A 20768-nucleotide genomic window follows, 5' to 3' on the forward strand; every position below is an offset into this window, starting at 1 on the left:
GGGGGGGGGGAGAGGTTGACTCTTCCAGGCAGGCTTTGATTCTGTCCCTCCCACACATCCTCAGGTAAACCTCTCTGCATCTCTTGGCACCTGGGATGTGGCAGGGGAAGTAGAAGGAGTGACACTGCGAGGGGAGGGCCAGCCAGAACTCACTCTCTCAAGCCCAGAGCTAGACCGACTCAACAGACAGCTTCAGCTGGTCACTTACAGTAGCCGGAGCTACGAGCTGGACTCAGCAGACACAGGTGGAAAAGCAGCCCAAGCTCTAGGGGTTGGATGAGACAGGAGACCCAAAATGCCTAGAGCTGTGGGAGGTGCTAGAACACCAATCGGAGCTGAGCATCTAGCTAGACAATAGACCCACAGAGCTCAGCCCTGGGAAAGGGGAGGGAAATGAAAGGGCCCTTGTTTGGCTTGGGCAGAGAGCAAGGAAGGGAGAAACCCAACCTGAAACCCTCCTCCTTCCCTCCCCAGCCCCCCCTTTACCTTTCCCCACATTAGCCACACTTTCCTTTTCACTCTCCCCAGCTCGATTCTCCACCGATGGACATGAAGCTGTCTTCACTATCCGGATCAAACATCCACCCAAACCTCGACTGTACCCACCGGGGCCTCCCCCTGAAGGAGGTAAGGTCAGACAAGAAATGGCAAGTGGGTGAGGGATGGATGGCCAGAAGAGACACCTAGAGTCTTCTTCTCCCCTCCCTCCCCCAGCCAAGTACAACATCAGTGCTCTGGTCACCATTGCCACCAAGACCTTCCTTCGCTATGACCGACTCCGAAAGCTCATCAACAGCATCCGTCGTTTTTACCCAACCATTACTGTGATCATCGCTGATGACAGCGAGCAGCCCCAGCCAGTCAGTGGCCCTCATATTGAGCACTACCTCATGCCCTTTGGCAAGGTCAGCAACAGGGTGTTACCGGCAGGGCACAGAGGCACTAATGGGTACCTCGATTGGGAGGGGGTTACAGCATTGATCCGAAGGAGATGCTGCACAGAGTTACGGAGAAGCGATGGGAGGATGGAGGAATATCTTTAGTGGCTCTCTCCTCCTGCCTCTAGGGATGGTTTGCAGGCCGAAATCTAGCTGTTTCCCAAGTAACCACAAAGTATGTTCTGTGGGTGGATGATGACTTCATCTTCACTGGACGGACCAAGATAGAGAAGCTGGTGGATGTGCTGGAGCGGACTTCTCTGGACTTGGTAAAAAAGGGATGAGGATGGAGCTTGTGGGGAGAGATTACTAGGTCAAGGGTGGAGAAAATATGGAGGGCAACTGGAAGGTGAGTGAAGCAAGTAGAGATTAGGGGAGAAGCCTTTTATATAACACCTTCTATATGCCAGGCACAGTGCTAGTTCCATACAAAATCCTGCAAGGTAGGTGCTATTATCTCCATTTTATAGCTGGGGGAAACGAGGTAAAAAGAGCTGAAGTGACTTGTCCAGATTCATACCATTAGTAAGTGTCTGAGACTGGATTGAAACTCATGTCTTCCTGACCCTAAACCCAGTGCTCTATCCACTGTGGCACCTACTGTGAAGATTAAAATTAATATACAAAATACTAAATGTTTTATTTATAAATATTTTATTAATAATAAACTAACAAAAGAGACTAACTGAACGGTACTAACCAGCTCATTCCCAGGAACCAAAGAGAAAGAGGGAGGAGTTACAGCCAACTATAAAACAATAACGTGAACACACAAACGTGGAGGCGCAGGAGAGATTAAAGGGAATTTCGGGAAAACTAAAGGACTTAATGGGGGATGAAGTCCAAGGTTCAAAATCTCCATTTATACATAAGCTACCTCTCTTTGTGGGCTAAGGATTTAATAATGAAGTTTTCCCCAGCCCCAAAGGGAGCAGAGGAAATGGGGAAGAGAGGTTCTTAGATATCTAGAAACTGGTGGTTGAGGCCAAACAGAGCTTACAATGAAAACCCAATTGCCTAACTTATTTTGGCCACAACTGGCATAAGGGTGAGTGTGAGAGGGGAGGAGGCAGAGGCAGAACAGCCTGATTTTGTGAAGATAGTGACAGGGTGGCTATAGGGGTAGAGGAGAAGAACTGTGTGGTCTGATTCCCTTAGGAACAAGAAACCCTTTAGAACCATGGCCCTCCCTGCCCTGCCCATCAGCATTCCCTTCTCTTTTCTTCCTTGGTCCTTCTCATCTTCTCTCCACGGTATCTCACTATGGCCACTCCCATTTCCTAGTGGGTAACCCTTGGCCTCCTGGGCCTCCCAATGTCCTCTGTCTCCCCAGGTTGGGGGAGCAGTTCGGGAGATCACAGGCTTCTCCACTACTTATCGACAATTGATGAGCATAGAGTCTGGGGGCCCTGGCTTGGGAAACTGCCTCATCCAAAGGCGAGGCTTCCACCACGAGCTCCCTGGTTTCCCCAGTTGTGTGGTCACTGATGGCGTTGTCAACTTCTTCTTGGCTCGGGTGGACAAGGTTCGAGAGATTGGCTTCGATCCTCGACTCAGTCGAGTGGCTCATTTGGGTATGTAATGTTCCCCTCCATGTTCCCTGTAAACTGGGGGGCTCTACCCTGGGCACTGGGTACCTGATGCTTGGTGATGAAAAGTGATTCCAAAACAGCAGGGGCTTCTACTTAAGGGAGAACCTAATGAGTAAAACTTATAGAGACAAAATGAGGCACACTGAAAAAAAATTAAAATACTGTACATACATATCTTTGGGGCTTTTTCCTTTTTCTTTTTTTTTTTAAACCCTTACCTTCCATCTTAGGATCAATACTGTATATTGGCTCCAAGGCAGAAGAGTGGTAAGGGTGGGCAATGGGGGTTAAGTGACTGGTCCAAGGTCATACAGCTAGGGCGTGTCTGAGGCTAGATTTGAAGTTTTTTTTCTTTTTTAAAGTAAAGTTTCAAGGGGCAGCTGGGTAGCTCAGTAGATTGAGAGTCAGGCCTAGAGATACGAGGTCCTAGGTTCAAATCCCAGCCTCAGACACTTCCCAGCTGTGTGACCCTGGGCAAGTCACTTGACTCCCATTGCCCACCCTTACCAGTCTTCCACTAAAGAGCCAATACCCAGAAGTTAAGGGTTTAAAAAAAAATAAAAATAAAGTTTCGGGGGCAGCTGGGTAGCTCAGTGGATTGAGAGCCAGGCCTACAGATGGGAGGTCCTAGGTTCAAATCTGACCTCAGACACTTCCCAGCTGTGTGACCCTGGGCAAGTCACTTAACCTCCATTGCCTACCCTTACCACTCTTCTGCCTTGGAGCCAATACACAATATTGACTCCAAGATGGAAGGTAAGGATTCTAAAAAAAAAAAATAAAAGTTTTATTGACCTCTTTTGTTTTTCTGTCTAAAATATCCCTGCTACCTTACCCCACATCTTCCTTTATGACAATGAATTTTTTAGAAGCAGGGCAAGAACTAACCAAGTCACCCAGATTGTTTTCTATTATCTATGATGTTCCTCCCCTTAGTTCTCTACTTTTGGCAAAGAAATGAGGAAGAAGCCTTTTGTCTCTTCTTTGGAGCCAGTCTTGGTTATTATCATTTCAAAGCATTGCTTCTGCTTTACTTTCCCTTTTCCAGGTTGTACTCATATATATAACTTTCCTGATTTCACCTTACATCAGCTCACATGACTTCCTGTTTCTCTGTATTTGTTACATTTTTTACAGTACGATAATAGTCTCCACATTATTCTATCATGATTTGTTTAGCAGTTGTTCAGTTGTCGGAATATACACAGGGAATTAAAAATGCCCCTGAAAGGCAGCCTGTAGGTATTGATTCTTTTTTATAAGGTTTGTCCAGTGCGGTAGAGTGAAGGTTCATTTATCACTGTATCCACAGGGCCTATTTCTAGATCTTGTCTAGAGTGTGCTCGTGCCTCCCCGATCTGACCGAGGACTTTTCCCCTTTTCCTCCTTTCGCCTTATATGTTCAGTGTTTCTCTCCCAAGAACCCAACTCTGTCCTTAGAGCCCTGGAGTATGAATGCGAGTGACCCTCCTCCCACTACCTCCTGCACCCTAGGTCCCTAGGCTTGAAGTCCAAAGAATTCCTCTATATTTAATAACCTCAATGGTTTATAGACACCTGCACCCTTTTTTCCCTTCTCTTTTTTTTTTCAACCAGACCTGTGCTTTCTTCAGTATAGAAACTCCCAATGTGGAACCAATGCCAATTGGTGTCTACTCTACAATTTATAACCTTAGAAAGTTGCCAGGGGCACCTAGAGGTTATTATTGGCCTAAGATGATGGTCTATGTCAAAGGTAGGATTTGAATCCAAGTCTTTTTTGGCTCTGAGGCCAGCTCTATAGCCATTAAACCCTTCTGCATATTTTTCTATACATATATTTAAACACATGTTCCATATAAAAGCAAAATAACCCTTCCGAGGGAGGACAGGGCATTTCAACTCTCCAGCAACTCTCCCCACTAAGGTGGGAGACACTCAGCTTCCAAGAAGAGAGATGTGAAAATCAAGAGGAGGGAGAGCTAGCAATCTAATCTGATGCCTTCTCACAAAGAATTTTTCCCTCTTCTCCCCCGAGTCTTGCCCTCTTTTCCCCAAGGTTTAGGCGAGAGCGATCAATCATCAGTTGCAAGGCTGTCCCAGCCAAGAGAAGGTCTTGTTGGTTTTTTTTTTTTTTTAATTTTGCCAATGCCTTTGGTTTTTGTTTTGTTTTTAATATCATGGTCATTTCCAGATGAACTCCACCCCAAATGAGCCTTCCTTTGTAACAGCAAAACAACAACAACAACAAAAACCAATCCATTAAACAAAACTGCTGTAGCCACCCTTCTGACAGATATCCCTGGATGTTCCAAAGAAAGGAGCAGCGTGCATTTCCTTTTCTCTTCCATTGGGCCAGTATTGGCCATCATAATCTATGTTCAGTTTTATTTGATTGTTCTTTTCCTTTATTTTGACCCAGGTGGCAGCATGTGTCTTATCATTTCCCTGGTTCTACTTCTGCATAAATTCAGACAGTTCTCATATTTCTGTGAATTCCTCATTTGTTGTCCTGAAATAACTTGACTTCCTATTATCTGCTCCAATTTGTTCAGCCATTGCCCCACAGATGGGCACCTATTTTGCTGCTAGTACCTTTCTAGCAGGTCTTAAATTTACAAAAGACTTTCCCCTGGCACCTTGCTTTCCTATCCATCTGACACTCAAAACAACTTATGACAGATGCAGTTATCCCAGCTTTATGGTTAAAGAAATGGCCTCCAAGATGTTATGGTCTTGAGGGCAAAACTTTCCTGGAACACAGACCAAAAATTCCCCACTACCTTGGCCAAGTCTGGTGATTTGTTCTTCTGGAAGGCTCCTACCCTTCACAGCCTCTCTCAATGTCTCCCTCTTTTTTCTTTCTCCCTTATTTCTTCCCCCCTCCCAGAATTTTTCCTGGATGGACTTGGCTCCCTTCGGGTAGGCTCGTGTTCTGATGTCTTGGTGGATCATGCATCGAAGGTGAAACTGCCATGGGTACCTTGGGGAACTGAGGCAGAGATTTACGCCAAATATCGATATCCTGGGGCCACAGATGAGAGCCAGATGGCCAAACACAAACTGCTCTTCTTCAAACATCGTCTCCAGTGCATGACCTCAGATTGACTGGCTCAGTAAGCATAGAAATGGCTGATGTGATGGACATAGTGGCTGCCTGGCTGCCCAACTGCCCCTGGGACTGTTATGATTGAAAATATGAGTCTAGCCATAGATTTGTAATCTTTATTAATCAGAAAGGAGAAGGAGAGAAGGATGAAAGAGAGAGTGGAGGTAGATTACTTTTAGGGAAGATTTCCCTATTCAAGCTTCTCCATTTACTTGATGTTCCACAGCAGCCATGTGGGGCCCCCAGCCAGCACCAACATGGAAGTTGAGTGACTGAAATCTGAGAGGCTGCAATCCTGTCTGCCTCAGTTTATCAAACTTTCTTTCGGCCCACTGACTCTCCTTCACACCTGGTTAGCCAACTATCACCCAGGGGACATCCAGCCTGCCTCCTGCCTTGTTGTCCCCTACCTCAATTGCTGGCTTTTCCTGCTGACTACGGAAGGCATCAGAGTTTCGATTCTATCCTCTTGATCCTTCAATGATTTCCTTCACACAAAACACTTGGAACAGACCTGTTTGCAGAATCTAGTCACAACTTCTGTTAATTGCCCTGCTGATCATGCTGTGATTCACCTCTCAAGGACTATTCAAAGACTACCCAGCTCTTCCCGGATCTTGACAGAATCCCAGGATGACCTCCCCAATAGCCAAAGGTACAACTGGAGCTGTGACCCCACCTCTTTACCAATTCAGTGATAGCCCCACCTCATCAGTGCTAAACCCTCCATCCCCTATTCTTATGGAAAGAATAATAGGGTACCATTAATAACCCTTCTAGTGCCAAAGAGCCTGAGGGTTTCTGAGAGCCAAATGGAACCCACCCCCCAAGTAGAGACTGCCCCAATCTCCTTAAGAGCAGAGGCTCCAGATATGCACCATCTTCCCTCTTTGTGCTGCCCTCTGTGTCTCTGGACCAAAATTCTATGAACCATATCCAGTTCTCCCCACCCCGCCCCCAGGAGAATTTTGATCTTGGAGATAGGTCTGCATAGGTCTCGGGGATGCTGTCCAACAAGTCAGCAATGTTGTAATCAGAGCTAGCTTTGTCTCTTCAGGATCAAGGTGGGGGAAAGGGGTCTCTAAGAGATATCTGTTGGAGTGTTCAGACTCCAAGCCAAGCTAGAAAGGGCGGGCACTTATGGTAATCATGGAAAAGCTAATTTTACTTTATTGAAAACATAAATAAAAAGGGAGGCCCACCCTGGTTTTTCCCTCAGTGGCCATAATTTCTCCCCAACTATATGTGGGCAGTGTTCCTGGGATTCCTAATATGTACAGCTGCCAAGTTCAAACCCAGACCATACAGGTCTTTGAGGCCAGAGGTTCCTATAAAGAGAAAAGGGTACATCAGGAGAGAGTGAAGGAAAGCGTTCTGGAGACCTCCCTCCTACCTTCCCTATCCATGCTGGGCCTGAGAACTGATAATCATCCTCCCCAGTGAGATTCTAGGTGGGGAAGCAGGGTAGGGAATTATGTTCTGAAAGATCCTCAGGTCAACTCATCCCCACTTGAGCCCTCTTTTACGAAGTGTAAGTCCACTCTCTTGCTCATTCCTTCAACTTCCATTCTCCCCCTCTGTATCTACCTCATCAGTTTTTGCATCCCAGGCATCCTCCCATGCTCCCTTACTTTGGGGCTCCCCAATTCTCCCTTCTTCATACACTGACTGCCCCCCCCCTCGGCCATTCCTTATCCCATTGTCTAGTTTCTTTTTCCTAGCCCTCTCATTTTCCCTCAGACCACCTTCTCTTTTCCTTCCACTATCTTCCTTCCACTAGCCCCTCCTACCCAGATCTTTACCAGACTCTCCAGTGCATGGGCAGCCGCATCTTGGACGCTCACAAAAAGTTGATCTGGAGTCAATACGTCCAGGAGCCCAGCCCTGGTTAGTGTCCGAAGTACAGGGGCTGTACCAGCAGAAAGGATGATCGAAGCTCCAACTCTGGCCTCCTCCTCATCCCCATCCCATAATTCAAAGCATTTCCAGTCCTCCCCAATTCTAAGCATCTTACCATTGCACTGAGCCAAAAGGAGGTGAATTCTGGCTGCACTGCACTGACTAGCCAGCTAGGGAAGGGGGGAAAGAGTTTTAAGATGGTTAGAAAAGGACTCGCCTGCTACTTTTAGGACCAGCTTCAGTCATGATTCACTTCCCTCCCCTGCCATCTCATCCCTTCTTGGCTCCTACAACTCCTCTTTTCCATTTCTGGAACCATAATGAAATCAACTGTCATTGAGTACAGTATGTTAATCTATGCCCCTGCTACTCCTCTCAGCCACCATTCCTTTTAACTTTCCAAATCAAAAGATCCTTCCCTGGCCAGAGTTTCCCTAATTGTCTCCATATTAGAATGGAAGCCCCTTGAGGGCAGAGACCGTTTTCTATTTCTATTTGTATTCTTGGCGCTTAGCACCATGCTTAGAACATAGTAAGCGCTTAATAAAACTTTTTAAAAAGTAATCCATCTATCCCTCTAGCCACCCCTTTCCAACATGCATGGACATACCTGTACCAACTCCCGGGCTCCAGCTACATCCACAAAGATGATACCACTACAGTCCAGGATGACAACTTGAATAAGCTCAGCTCCTGGAAGTGCCAATGGCATTTTTATGACCTCTCTCGTGCCACCCCATCTTCCCAAGTTAACTTTCTCATCTTACCTGTCTCAGGTGATCCATGTAACTTTGCAGGTTCCTAGGAAGAAAAGAGAGGTCACCAGCCTCAGTTTCCAATGAGTATACATTAGTTCTCTATACACTTGGGCCTGCCCTTCATCTGATCTGTAATATATGCCCCTTAAACATTCACCTAGTCCTGCCTCCTCACCTCTTCTTGCCTCTCCAGTCCCAGCAACTGTGCCATACTTCTACGAAACTTGCCTCTGGTTCCAAAATAGAGCGGTGCAGGGTATCTGAAGATTCGTAGTCCAGGAACCTGACAGAGCTGGTCAAAGTAGTTGCAGGATCAAAGAGTCAATAAAATTCTAAGATAATTTGTCTCTCATTTTCTCTACTTCCTCTTGCCTACCTTAGAACTTTCTCTGACTGGACAGAAGAGTTCTCTTCCCTTTACTTGTCCAAGCACCAGACACTGTATCCTGGGGATCATATGGAGAGGAAAATGGTAAAAAGATGCAAAATCATCAATATCTTTAGAGCAGGAGTTCCTACTCTTGGGCATATTCTCAGAGAGAATCAAATACAGAAACCCAACTTATCAAAAACTGAACTCTGTATCTTTCCTCCAAAACCTTCTCTTTCTAATTTCCATACTAAAGTGTCCTGGAGCCAGCTCTGACCAGTAGAAGAGACTGCTGATCTCTCTCTCAAAACCCTCACCTTCTGTTTTAGAATATAAGTAAACTAAGCTGTAAGGGCCACGGCAATGGGGATTGAGTGAGTTGTCCAAGGTCCATACAGCAAGTAAGTGTCTGAGGCCAGACTGAACTCAGGATCTCCTGTCTCCCAGCCTGGCTATCAATCCACTGTGCCACCTACCTGCCCCAAATGTGAGCATTTACCCCTCAGAAATCAGGCTTGATTTATTGTTTTGCTGATTGTCTAAGTAAATGTTAATAATGCAGATTAAACTTTTACGTTTATTAAAAGGGTGAGTGTATACAACTACCACTCCCATCATTCCCAGAACCCAGTCGTTAAATGTTTACCAGTATGCCTACATATTGCTCTTTAAACATTATTTGAACTAAGCAGGAAGTCAACAGAAGCCTCAGAGAATGAAATCATCACAAGATTAAAGGCCTAGTGACGGTTTGCAAAGTGCTTTACATCCATTATTTCACTTGAGACTCATGTCACCCCCTACCTAATATTGTCAAGGTCACCACCATTGTCCCAGTAACCCAGACTTAGAATCTAGGTGGCATCCTCATCTCCCCACTATTTCTTACCCACCAATATCCAATAAGTAGCTAAATCCTGTAGTTTCTACTTTTGAAACATCTCTGGTGTAGAATCCCTTCTCTCCATCATCCTTGTGTGGGGCCTCATCACCTCATGCCTTGACTGTAATTGCCTGCAGGTTAGCCTCCTGCCTTAAGTCTCTCACCACTCCAACCCATTTTCCACTAAGCTGCCAAACTGATCTTCCTAATGGTTCACTACATCACACTCTCCCAATTGAATAAACTCCAGTGATTACCTATCACCTTGAGGATCAAAAAGAGAGTTCTCCATTTGGCTTGAAAGACCCTTCGGAACCTGGTGCCTCCTCTCTTTCCAGTTTCCTTCCACTCTCCTCCCTTCCTTGTACTCTTCAATCCAGTGACACTAACCTAGCCTCCTTGTTCTTCCTCATACATGACACTCCATTTCCCAAGTGTTTTTCACTGGTTGGCCTTCATCCACACCTGGAATGTTCTTCCATCTCCTAGCTCCCCTGGCTTCTTCCTTCAAGGGTCAATTAAAGTCCCACCTTTTGAAAGAAGCTTCTTCCAGTGCCCTCTAATGCTAGTGCCTTCCCTTGAAGATCCCTTCAGTTTATTCTGTATATATTGTGTCCTTCCGTAATTGCTGGCATATCATCTCCCCTCTTAGACCATGAATGACTCAAGAACAAGGACTGGCTTTTGTCTTCCTTTCCTCCAGCACTTAGTGCAGTGCCGAACACATAGCAAGTGATTAGTAAATGCTAAATGACAGCTAAATGTCTGCTATATTGATATATGCTAAAATGCCTGTGACAGTACTTCTCTGAGTGGGTCAAGAACTGGAAATAATGTGGGTGTCCGTTATTCGTAGAGTGCCTGGAAAAACTATGGTTCAGGGATGGAATGGAATATTGTTGTGCATCAGGCACAGAAAGAGATGATTTCCAGGCTGGAAACTGAGCTCAGCCAATGGCGAAATGGTTAGAGTAGAGTAGGCCCCTGAGGGAAAGAAACCCCCTTGGGGGACGGGGGAGGGAAAGGGAGCACTCTGGAGACAGAGCAGCCCTGTGGGAGAGGGTTACATGCAATGTCAGACTATGAAGAGAGCTTTTGTTCTTAGAGAGGGAATATTAAAAGGAAATGGGGTCCAGAGATGGGAGGTCCTGGGTTCAAACATGACCTTGGACATTTCCTAGCTGTATGACTGAGCTAGTCACTGAACCCCCATTGCCTAGCCCTTGCTGCTCTTCTGCCTTAGAATCAATATATAGTATTGATTCTAAGACAGAAGGTAAGGGGTTTAAAAAAAAAAAAAAAAGTAAAGGGGTGGGGCAGTGCATCTAGGTGAATCAGTGGATTTAGAGCCAGGCTTGGAGACAGGAGGTCCTAGGTTCAAAACTATCTTCACACACTTCCTAGATGTGGGACCTTGGGCAAGTCACTTAACGCCAGCTGGCAGCCCAAAACTTAGTATCAATTTTAAGACAGAAGGTAAGGGTTTTTTAATATACTGAAGTAGATATAGATAAATGATGATGAATGAAAGACTTGCATAAACAGATATAGAGGTCAATGAGCAGGAATAAAAGAATAATATACCCAATGACTACACCAATTTACCCAGAGGGGAAATCACTAAAAAGAAGTTGAAGTAATGGAAAAATCAGTAAAGGTCCTGGAGAAGAGAGAAAGAATTATACTTCCTCTCTGACAATAGAGAGGTGGGGGAATATTAGGGCTGACCATCATATACCTTGCCAGAAGCAGTCTCTACCAGGCATTTTTGCTTAATTACTTTTCTTTGTAGAAAGAGAAAGTTCAGTGCAGGAAACAGAACAACTGTGATAAAGATAAAAGGCATCAGCAGAAAAAAGGAAAGCAACAGGACTTGGGGTGGCTGAATCAACAAGCAGCAAAGGGTTCCAGAGTTCTTAGCCACAGATGGTAGGTAAGTGAAGGTCAGACAACTTCTCAGAAGGAAATTACAGGGGTTCCTTTGCTGGCTCTGGGTGCAAGACTTTGGTTGTCCATACACAGATCCAGGTGACAGTCCTGGGTCTTGGTGAAGAAGACCACTAGCACACACCAGTGCTTGCAGCCACAGAAGAACTGGGGACCCTGGTCACATTTCCAAAGTACAAAAGAGTGCTGCTGGTTCCTCATAGATCATAGCACAGGCCAGAAGAATTTTAAATATATCACTCCTTAGAAACTTATAGATCACTGGAGCTAGCACAAAGAAGCTGAAGCTTGGAACTGCTCCCTTCACCACAGTTACAGAGCCCAACATTAGCTGGGGAATTTTTTTACTTAAAAGAAAAGAAAAATACAGGGAAAAGAGCAACCAATTACAAACAAAACTCAACATAGCAAGTTATTTTGGTGACAGAGAAGACCAAAACAAACTCAGAATGAAGCAATAAAGTCAATACTGTTACATCCAAAGCCTCCAATAAAAATATTAATTGTTCTCAAGTCCAAAAAGAATTAGTGGAGGGGCACAAAAAGGATTTTAAAAATCAAATAAGAAAAGCAGAAGAAAAATTAGGGAGAGAAATGAGAGTGATACAGGAAAATCATTAAAAAGTCAACTGCTTGGTAAAGGAGGTACAAAAAAGTACTGAAGAAAAAGTAGAATTGGTAGATTGAGAACCAGGTCTAAAAATAGGAGGTCTTACGTTTAAATCTAGCCTCAGACACTTCCTAATTTTGTGATCCTAAGCAAGACACTTAACCCCCATTGCTTAGCCTTTACCATTCTTCTGTCTTGTAACCAATACATAGTTTTGGTGGAAGGTAAAGGCTTTAGAGGAGGGGAAAAGTAGAATTGGCCAAATGGCAAAGGAGGTACAAATGCTCACTCAAGAAAATCATTTCTTAAAAATTAGAATTGTGCAAATGGAAGCTAATGACTCCATGAGACATCAAGAAACAAAGTCAAAGGAATGAAAAAAGGGGGCAGCTGGGTAGCTCAGTAGATGAGAGCCAGGCCTAGAGACGGGAGGTCCTAGGTTCAAATCCGGCCTCAGACACTTCCCAGCTGTGTGACCCTGGGCAAGTCACTTGACCCCCATTGCCTACCCTTACCACTCTTCTGCCTTGGAGCCAATACACAGTATTGACTCCAAGACGGAAGGTAAGGGTTTAAAAAAAAAAAGAAGAAGGAAAATTCTAAATATCTCATTGAAAAATCAACTGACCTGGAAAATAAATCTAGGAGAGATCATCTAAAAATTATTGGACCACCTGAAATCCACGATTAAAAAAAAAAAAAAAAAAAAAAAAAAGCTTGGGGCAGCTAGGTGGCTTAGTAGATTGAGAGCCAGGCCTAAAGACAGGACATCCTGGGTTCAAATCTGGCACAGCAGGTAGATACCATGGTTGGAGTCTCAGGTCCTGGCCTTATACACTTCCTTGCTGTGTGAACCTGGGTAAGTCACTTGACTCCCATTGCCTAGCCCTTACCACTCTTCTACCTTAGAACCAATATACAGTATTGATTCTAAGATGGAAGGTAAGGGTTTTTATTTAAAAAACAAACCACAAAGTTAAATATCATCTTTCAAGACATTGTCAAGGAAAACTGCCCTGAAATTCAAGAACCAGAGGGTGAATTAGAAATAGAAAGAATCCACTAATCACCTGAAAGAGGTCCCAAAAGGATAACTCCCAGGAATATTGTAGCCAAGTTCCAGAACTTTCAGGTGAAGGAGAAAATTTTGCAAGTAGCCAACAAGAAACAATTCAAATATCATGGGTCAGCAGTCAAGACAACACAAGATTTAGCAGCTTCTGCATAAAAGGATCAGAGGACCCAGAATGTGATATTCCAAAAGGCAAAGGAGCTAGGAGTCAACCAAGAATCATTCAGCAAAACGAAGCATAATTCTTCAGGGGGAAAATTGGGTATTCAATGAAAAGAAAGTCTTTCAAACATTCCTTATGAAAAGATCAGAGCTGAAGGGAAAATTTGATTTTCAAATATTAGACTTAAGAGAAGTATGAAAAGATAAACAAGAAAGAGAAATTAAAAGACAAACTATTTGCATCCCTACATGGGAAAATGATTCTTCTAACTCCTAAGAATTTTATCATTTACTAGGGCAATGAGAAGGAGCATTCATAGAAAGAGGGCAAGGCTGTGAGGTGAATATGATGGGATAATATAAAAAAATTAAGTTATGAGAAAGAAGAATGCATTGGGAAGAGGGGAAAAGTAAAAATAGATTGTAGTAAATTATCACACTTAAAAGAGACATAAAAGAGCTTTTACAGTGGAGGGGAAGATGGGGGAAATGAGGAGGAGAGTGTTTGAACATTACTCTCATTGGAATTGACTCTGTGAGGGAGGAACACACATAATCAATTAGGTATAGAAATTTCTCTTACCCTATAAGAAAGTAGGAGAGGAAGGGAATCAGAGAAGCAAGGTGGGACTGATAGAAAAAAGGGCAAATTGGAGAGGGTGGTGGTCAAAAACTAAACAGGGGGAAATAGGATGGAAAATAATATGCAGTAATCATAATTGTGCTTAATTTTTTTACAAGTCTCTCTAATAAAGGCCTCTTTTCTTAAATGGAGAAATTAGTCAAATATATAAGAATACGAGTCATTCCTCAATTGATCAGGGTTCAAAGGATATGAACAAAGTAATTAAAGCTCTCTATAGTTGTGCCCCCAAAATGCTCTAAATCACTATTAACTAGAGAAATGCAAAATAAAACAACTCTGAGGTACCATCCCCTACTTATCAGATTGGCTATTATGACAGAAAAGGAAAATGACAAAACTTGGAGGGGATGTGGGAAAATTGAGACACTAATGCACTGTTGAGGGAGTTGTGAACTGATTCAATCACTCTGGAGAGCAATTTGGACCTATGCCCAAAGGATAATAAATGATTTTAATGAAATACTATTGTGCTGTAAGAAATGATGAACAGGAGGAACCCAGAGAAACTTGGAAAGACTTACTTGAACTGAAGCAGAGTGCAATGAGTAGAACTAGTAAAACATTATACAGTGACAAGAATACTGTACAGTGAGCAACTGTAGCTATTCTCAGCAATACAGTAATCTAAAATAATCCCAAAGGACTCATGATGAAAAATGCCATCTGCTTCCCAAGAAGGAACTGATGGAGTTGGAACCAAAGCAAAGTTTTTCCACTTTCTTAATTTTGGGAGGTTCAAATTTCTTTCCACAAAAGGGTTAATATGGAAAACTTTTACATGATTGATTGCATATGTAAAATCTATATGAGATTGCCTACTATCTTAGGGTGGGGCAGGTAGAGGAAGAGAAGGAAAGAATTCAAGACTTGAAATTCTTTTTCCAATGTAATTGGGGGGGGGGATAAAATGAAATTATAAAAGAAAAAAAAAAGAAGAAAAGGGAAGGTGTTCATTTAGGAAAGTATGACATATTCAGATCTGACTATCTGGCAAATTTAAAGCTCCCTTCCATACCCTACCTCTGTGTCCGGCAAACTACAGTCATCATGGAGAAGATAACACCTATGGCGAGGCCCAAGTCCACACTCAAAGTCACTACAGCAACCCATGTGACCAGCCACACAGTCTGTCAAACATGGGTGGGGAAAGAGCAAACACAAGGAAGTCATGGGTGACCAGCCACATCAAGTTAAGGAATCTAGGGCTAAAAGACTGTCAGGTCAGGGCTTTGGGGTCAGGATGGAAGAAAGTGAGTAGAGGAAGTGGGAGATTTGGAATGGGGGGGTGTTTGTTCATGAAGGGGTGCAGCAGTTGTACAGGCAAGGGAACTTAGAGTGGGACAACTACAGCTCTGAGATCATCATGACACCTGGAAGAGTTTTAACCCTCCCCCTACTCCTCCTCTCTGGTAAACCATAAGTTCATTTAGGGAGTTGCTGCAGGACTTAGGTTAAAAAGGGAATCAGTACCAGGAACAATCACAATTAGCTAGGGGAAAGGTTTTGTGGATTTGTATTGAACTGAATTCATCTGAGTTGGGGAGGCTGAGGGACCCTGGTTCAAGTCTCTCACAAAATCCATCTTGCTGATGTGCCACAGCTGGGGCAGCTCCTGCATCTGGAAGAACATCTGGCGCATGCTGGAAATGTTGATGCAGGCAAGGACAGCCTGGGATTGGGAAGAAGAGAGCTCAGTGTCTTTACTGCATCTCAGTATATCTTCAACCTGTCCCACAATTCACTCACTACCTTGGGCAAATAGTAGAAAAGAGGTCCCAACCACAGGAGCACAGACAGGACAACTGCACAGGAGAAGAAGCCTGCAAGCTAGAAGGGAAGGAAGAATGTAAGGCCAGGGAAGAAGGGAACTGCTCCTCTGATCCCCATAAACTTCCTGACACCTGTGTGCATCTTCTAGCAGCCTCCCTTTTCCTTGACTTGGATGTCTCTCCACACCCTTTACTGTGGTGCTTCTCTTCCATCTTTCCTATCTAGATATACCAACACCTCCATCTGCTTCATTCTTTGACCTAAGAATCCCCCATCCCCCTCACTTGGGTGATGTCCCTCCCGTCACCTCTCCAGCCCTTGGTGATCTCCACCCTTACCTGTGTGTGTCCCCCTGCATCCACTAGCAAACTGGTTGTAGCTAATGAGGCTGAGTTGGGGAAGCAGGAGAAGAGTGAGGAGACTAGGTTGGAGACACCATGAGCCAGGAGCTCCTGGAGGCGAGGGGAGTATTAGGGTTAGGATGAGCGGCTTGTAATCAGACTAGGATCAGATGGGGGTGGGCGTAGAGAGGTCTGAGGCACACCTGGTTGGGGTCGATGGTATAGCTGTGCTTGTCTGCATAGATTGAAGCCAGAGACACCGACACAGCAAAAGTAACCAGTGCGATTGGAAGGGAGTAGGCAAGAACCAGGGGCATGGTAGACAGAGATGGTATCAATGGTTGGGGGAACCTGGAGAAGAAGAGATTTGTGGCAGAACTGATTGTAGTCAGAATGGAAGTGGTCTGAAGAGCCGGAGACTCCTTTGAAGAGTCTGAGGGACAAGGTTTGAGTTGAGGAGATGTCAGGATGGGTTAGAAGGCAGGCAGCCTTGGAGTCTGGGGAAGCTGGAAAGAGGGATGTATTCTTGAGTGGGAGAAGGGTTGGGGATAGAAAGGCAACACTAGGAAGGAGTGTGCCAGGGGCCTCTTCTGTCTCACCCAACTGGCAGCGACCCAACGATTTGTACATTGTATCTCGTGTCCAGAGAAGAGGTAAAACAGAGAAGAGAGGCCAAGAGCACCTGAGGAGGAAGAGGAGGAGGGATGGAGCCTCTTCAGGAGGAACGGCTAGGTCTCATTTTAGGTTGCAGATCCGAGAGGGTACAGGACTCAGGGGAGGGAGAAGAGTAGTCCTCTCACCATGAAAACCTCTCCTGGGATCGGAGTAGGCAGCCTGTCTCGAAATCTCACGTTCAGTTCTTTGACTGGCACCAGGAGCGCCAAGCTAAGGGCCGAGATGGTCAATTCAGCCGGACTGCTCTGTGGCAGCGCAGTAAGCACCGCGGCCAGCGTCTGCGGTGGAGGGGCGTATTAACCGGGCCTCCCTCCCTGCACCCCTGACGCAGCCCTCCCTTCGGCTCTTTTCCACGGAGCACCATCGCTCTAGCCATGCTCTTCTTCCTTCCAGCTCTCCTGATCCACTTGGACTCACGTCCCCCCTCCCCGCCAGCCCCAGCCCCAGAACCGCCCCAACACGCGGCATCTCCTTCCGCAGGGCCCCTGAAGCCCCTTCCTTCTTTTCCACCTTAAAGAGGGCAAAGAAGCCGATCTGCCGGGGGAAGGGCAATCCTAAGAGGCTCTGCAGCTGGGACACAAGCACGTGCACCGCGGCCCCACTGGTGAGAGCCTTGACCACGGGCTCCGACAGGAAGGTGGACAGGAAGCCGAGCTGCAACGCGAACATCCCTAGCTGCCAGGGGCGGAGGAATGGAGGAAGACTGGGAGTCATTGGAGTGGCAAGAGGAGGGGGCCAAGGAAGGTCATTCGAATCTCATTTTCATCACTCTCTTTTCTACTGTGGTCCTTCAAGCGAAAGAAGTTGGGGAGGGAAATAGCTGTCTCGGATCCCCAATGAAATGCCCACCCAACCACCCAGGCACCGGAGACCAGATCTCTGGGCTCTCTTTCTCCTCCTCCTTCAACATTCTTCCCCATACCACGGGCCTCTTTCTACCTTCTCACCTAAAGCAGGTCCCCGGGCATCCCGTTCCCCGCCCCCAGTTTTCCCGTTGACCTCCCCACCTCCCTCACCATCAGCACCCCGCTCCAGAAGGCGATTGCCGCCGCCGCCCCAACCCTCTGCAGGTCCAGCTGCATTTTCTCAGTCGCGCTCAGGTTGCCTCCGGGGGCCTCTGGGACCAGGCTCTCTACTGCTGAACCTGTCATAAGGCTGAGTACCGCAAAGGTCCCTGCAGTAAGAAGAGGGGGAGCTCAGAGGGAGATGTGGAAGATTACAGGGAGAGTAAAATCTTGGGTGCAGAAATCGGAGAGCTTCTTCTCTACCTTCACCCACTGAATCATCCTCCTCCCTCCCCCCGCCCCTCCCCCGCTCCAGCTACTAGAAGGACTTGGTGGCAGAAGCCACAGGGGAGCAACGCTCCATTAAACGAGCAAGAGGTTGGCGCCACCAGCTGGCGGGAAGAAGGAGGAAAAATCTAAAAGTTCTGTGACTAGCATCTACATTTAAGGTTTAGGGATTGAGTGGGAAAGAATCTAGGAAGGGCCCTGGGGCTGTCTGGCAAAGCCGCTGGCCCATCCCACCAACTACTCGCTACTCTTCAGAGACCCAGAAAGGCCGACTTTGATGTTCATTTTAAGCTATATAGAAATATCAAGGAAAGAAAATACAATTCTGTAATCGTTTGGGTTCACGGGACCCACGGACCACAGGAGAGCCAGACTGAGTGGAAATGGTCCCAAGCCTTAGTAGGGATGAAATTTCCACCCATTTCTACTCTCCCTAGGAACTACAGTGGAATGTAAGCTTAAGGGCATAGCATGGGAGGGCCTCTGGATCACTCACCAGTGGACAGGTGTCTTCCAGTGCCCAGAAAGGTGTAAATGAGGACAGGAAAAAAGGAGGTATATAGTCCAAACACAGGGGGCACCGAAGTTAGGAGAGCAAAGGCCATACCTGGCAGGGGGAGAGATGGAGGGGTCACCTTAGGGTATCCAGTCACATCAAACGTCAGAGGCTTCTTATCCCCTGCTCTCAACAAAAGGAGAAATGTGGCCCTGATCTTAAGGATCTCTTAAGTATGCTTAAATGGGTACTGATAGCTAACCTGCTCAGCCGGGCCCAAAGTGTGGATTAAGCTTACTGAAGGAGACCAGGGAGGCACCCTTGGGCTTCTTGACAATTCCCTCAACCAGAACAGGTAAATGACTTCTCCAAGGTTTGGGGCAGAGGGGGAGGTAAAGAGAAAGCTAAAGGATCTGATGGAAGGTGCCCCATATCCAGTCCCCCAAGCCTAGAGGGATGGTGTTGTCAAAGGGGCTGCACCCTAATCGAGGTTCCATGCGCTTCATTCTCCTTGATATATCTCCAATCTCCGGGATCCCTTCTACCCGCTTGGGGGCTCAACTCCCCGCAACTTCCCACCTTCTCCCAGAAGATCCTTCTAGTTCTGACAGTCCCCTCACCCTGCGGCACATGCACTACTCCCACGGTGACTCCGGCTACAGCGTCTCCAAGCAACCAGGTCCTCCAGGGGTACCAGGGCAGCCAGGTTAAAGGAGGGAACCGGGCCCGGAGCAGCCTCCACGCCTCCCTCTTGGAGCAGGTCCGGAACAGCTTGTCCCGAAAGCCTCGTAGCAGCTGATCGGGGAAAGGATCTAGACCCTGCTCGGCGCCCCCAAAGTGCTTCTGGAACAGTGCCTCAGTAAGAGGACTCAGGACGCCAGACACTGCTTCGGACCCAGGACTGGCCACGGGGTCCGACTCCTCTCCCAACACCGGACAGGACACAGTGCTAGACGACTCACTCATCCTGCCCTGCTCTACCCTCCTCCTGCAGTCCGGGTTTATGTACCCCTCCATCCCGTACCGCTGAACCCCGCCCAACGTTGGGGGGGGGACCCCTAGCTCCGCCTTCTCGGAGCACCATACAATCAAGGGCTAGGGAGGGGTACATCTCCCCTGGGAATCCTATCTAGGGGCGGGGAAGAGATCCTGGAGAACCGCTCTAGGGGAAGAGGGGGAGAGTGGTACAAATGTCCTATTCTCTCTGTCCTTCCCCATAACTTCAGTTATCATGGAGAGAGAAATAGAAGCTGCACAAGAAGAATAGCGGTCCTCGGTGCATTAACTATCCTTCTTTCTCTTTTCTTTTTTCCTTGCAAGGGAGCCATACAGGAACTCGGAGAAGGGAGCAGTTCAGATATCTTCCCCCTCCCCCCATCTCCCCACGCAGCCACAGTTTTCCCGAGAGGAAAAGGAGGGGGAAATCATTCGTCCACTCCCAGGCAACCCCCAAATTCAGGAACAAAGGGTCAGGGAACAGTCCCAAATGCCTCCCCTACATAGCTGGGGGCAAGGGGGGGGTGTAGTATGGACACCAAGTTCTATTTTTTTGAGGAGGGATGCCCAAAGGACAGGTAAGCTAATGTAGGCCCTGTTCGTTTTGATTGAGTCACCAGTTTGGGTAGGATTTCTTTTATTGAAGTTTAAATGTGACTGTAAAGAAGACACTATCCTTTAGAGTAGACCATGTGTCCCTGACTTGAATTTCTCCCTGCTTGAATTTCACTTTGGGGAAATGAGGAGGGAGGGTAGTAGCTGGGGGCCCAAGAAGCACTCTGAAGATAACCCTCAGCCTTCCCTAGATCCAGACTCTTGGACACCATTCTTGGTCCTAGAGAAACCCCTTTCTTTCTCAGTCTTCCTGAACCTCCGGCCTAGGTCTATAATCCCACTTCTGCTCCAACCTAGAATGGCCTCTGAAACTCCCAAGCTCAAGAACCCCTAAAACCGCAACCAGTCACCCTCTGGCCTCCCAAAGTCCCTGGCCCCAAAACCCTGGGGGTCGGGTGGGGCTAGGGCGGCCTCTCTTGGCTTCAATTCCTTCTATTGTTTCCTTTACTTCTTATCGGGCCTGGCGTCCTGTTCACCCTCCTTAAGACCCCTCCTCCCATTGTCAGCAGGAGAGGGGCATAAGGTCCAGGCCCAAAGGGAGGCTCTGGCCCCTTGCCCATTCTAATCCCAACGCCCCTCCTACAGAGTTCCATTGTCTGATGAGGAAGCACAGCCTCA

The 20768-nt window shown here is 46.5% G+C and overlaps 2 protein-coding genes across 2 annotated transcripts in view; one reads left to right on the forward strand and one right to left on the reverse strand.

Annotated features, from left to right (window-relative positions):
- Positions 1-5646, forward strand: part of B4GALNT1 (beta-1,4-N-acetyl-galactosaminyltransferase 1) — a 10573-nt gene extending 4927 nt beyond the window's left edge. The window contains exons 8-13 of the mRNA XM_044679540.1: positions 65-245; positions 529-627; positions 715-905; positions 1067-1207; positions 2272-2512; positions 5400-5646. Coding sequence (XP_044535475.1) covers positions 65-245; positions 529-627; positions 715-905; positions 1067-1207; positions 2272-2512; positions 5400-5617 — 1071 coding nt within the window. The 3' untranslated portion in view covers positions 5618-5646. The remainder of the gene's footprint in view (positions 1-64; positions 246-528; positions 628-714; positions 906-1066; positions 1208-2271; positions 2513-5399) is intronic.
- A 1119-nt stretch (positions 5647-6765) lies between these two features.
- Positions 6766-19556, reverse strand: LOC123250199 (solute carrier family 26 member 10-like). Its single transcript, XM_044679219.1, has 18 exons — positions 19160-19556; positions 18540-18650; positions 17768-17925; positions 17262-17426; positions 16877-17029; positions 16676-16758; positions 16280-16427; positions 16074-16187; positions 15715-15792; positions 15539-15634; positions 14986-15092; positions 8652-8721; positions 8451-8567; positions 8285-8318; positions 8128-8210; positions 7633-7687; positions 7421-7527; positions 6766-6946 (listed from the first exon to the last, which is right to left on the reverse strand). Exons 1-18 carry the CDS (start codon positions 19554-19556, stop codon positions 6908-6910), a joined length of 2115 nt encoding a protein of 704 aa, XP_044535154.1. The 3' UTR covers positions 6766-6907.
- Between the last annotated feature and the right edge of the window lie 1212 nt (positions 19557-20768).

The sequence above is a fragment of the Gracilinanus agilis genome, chromosome 5, assembly GCF_016433145.1.
Source record: "Gracilinanus agilis isolate LMUSP501 chromosome 5, AgileGrace, whole genome shotgun sequence".
NCBI lineage: Eukaryota > Metazoa > Chordata > Mammalia > Didelphimorphia > Didelphidae > Gracilinanus > Gracilinanus agilis.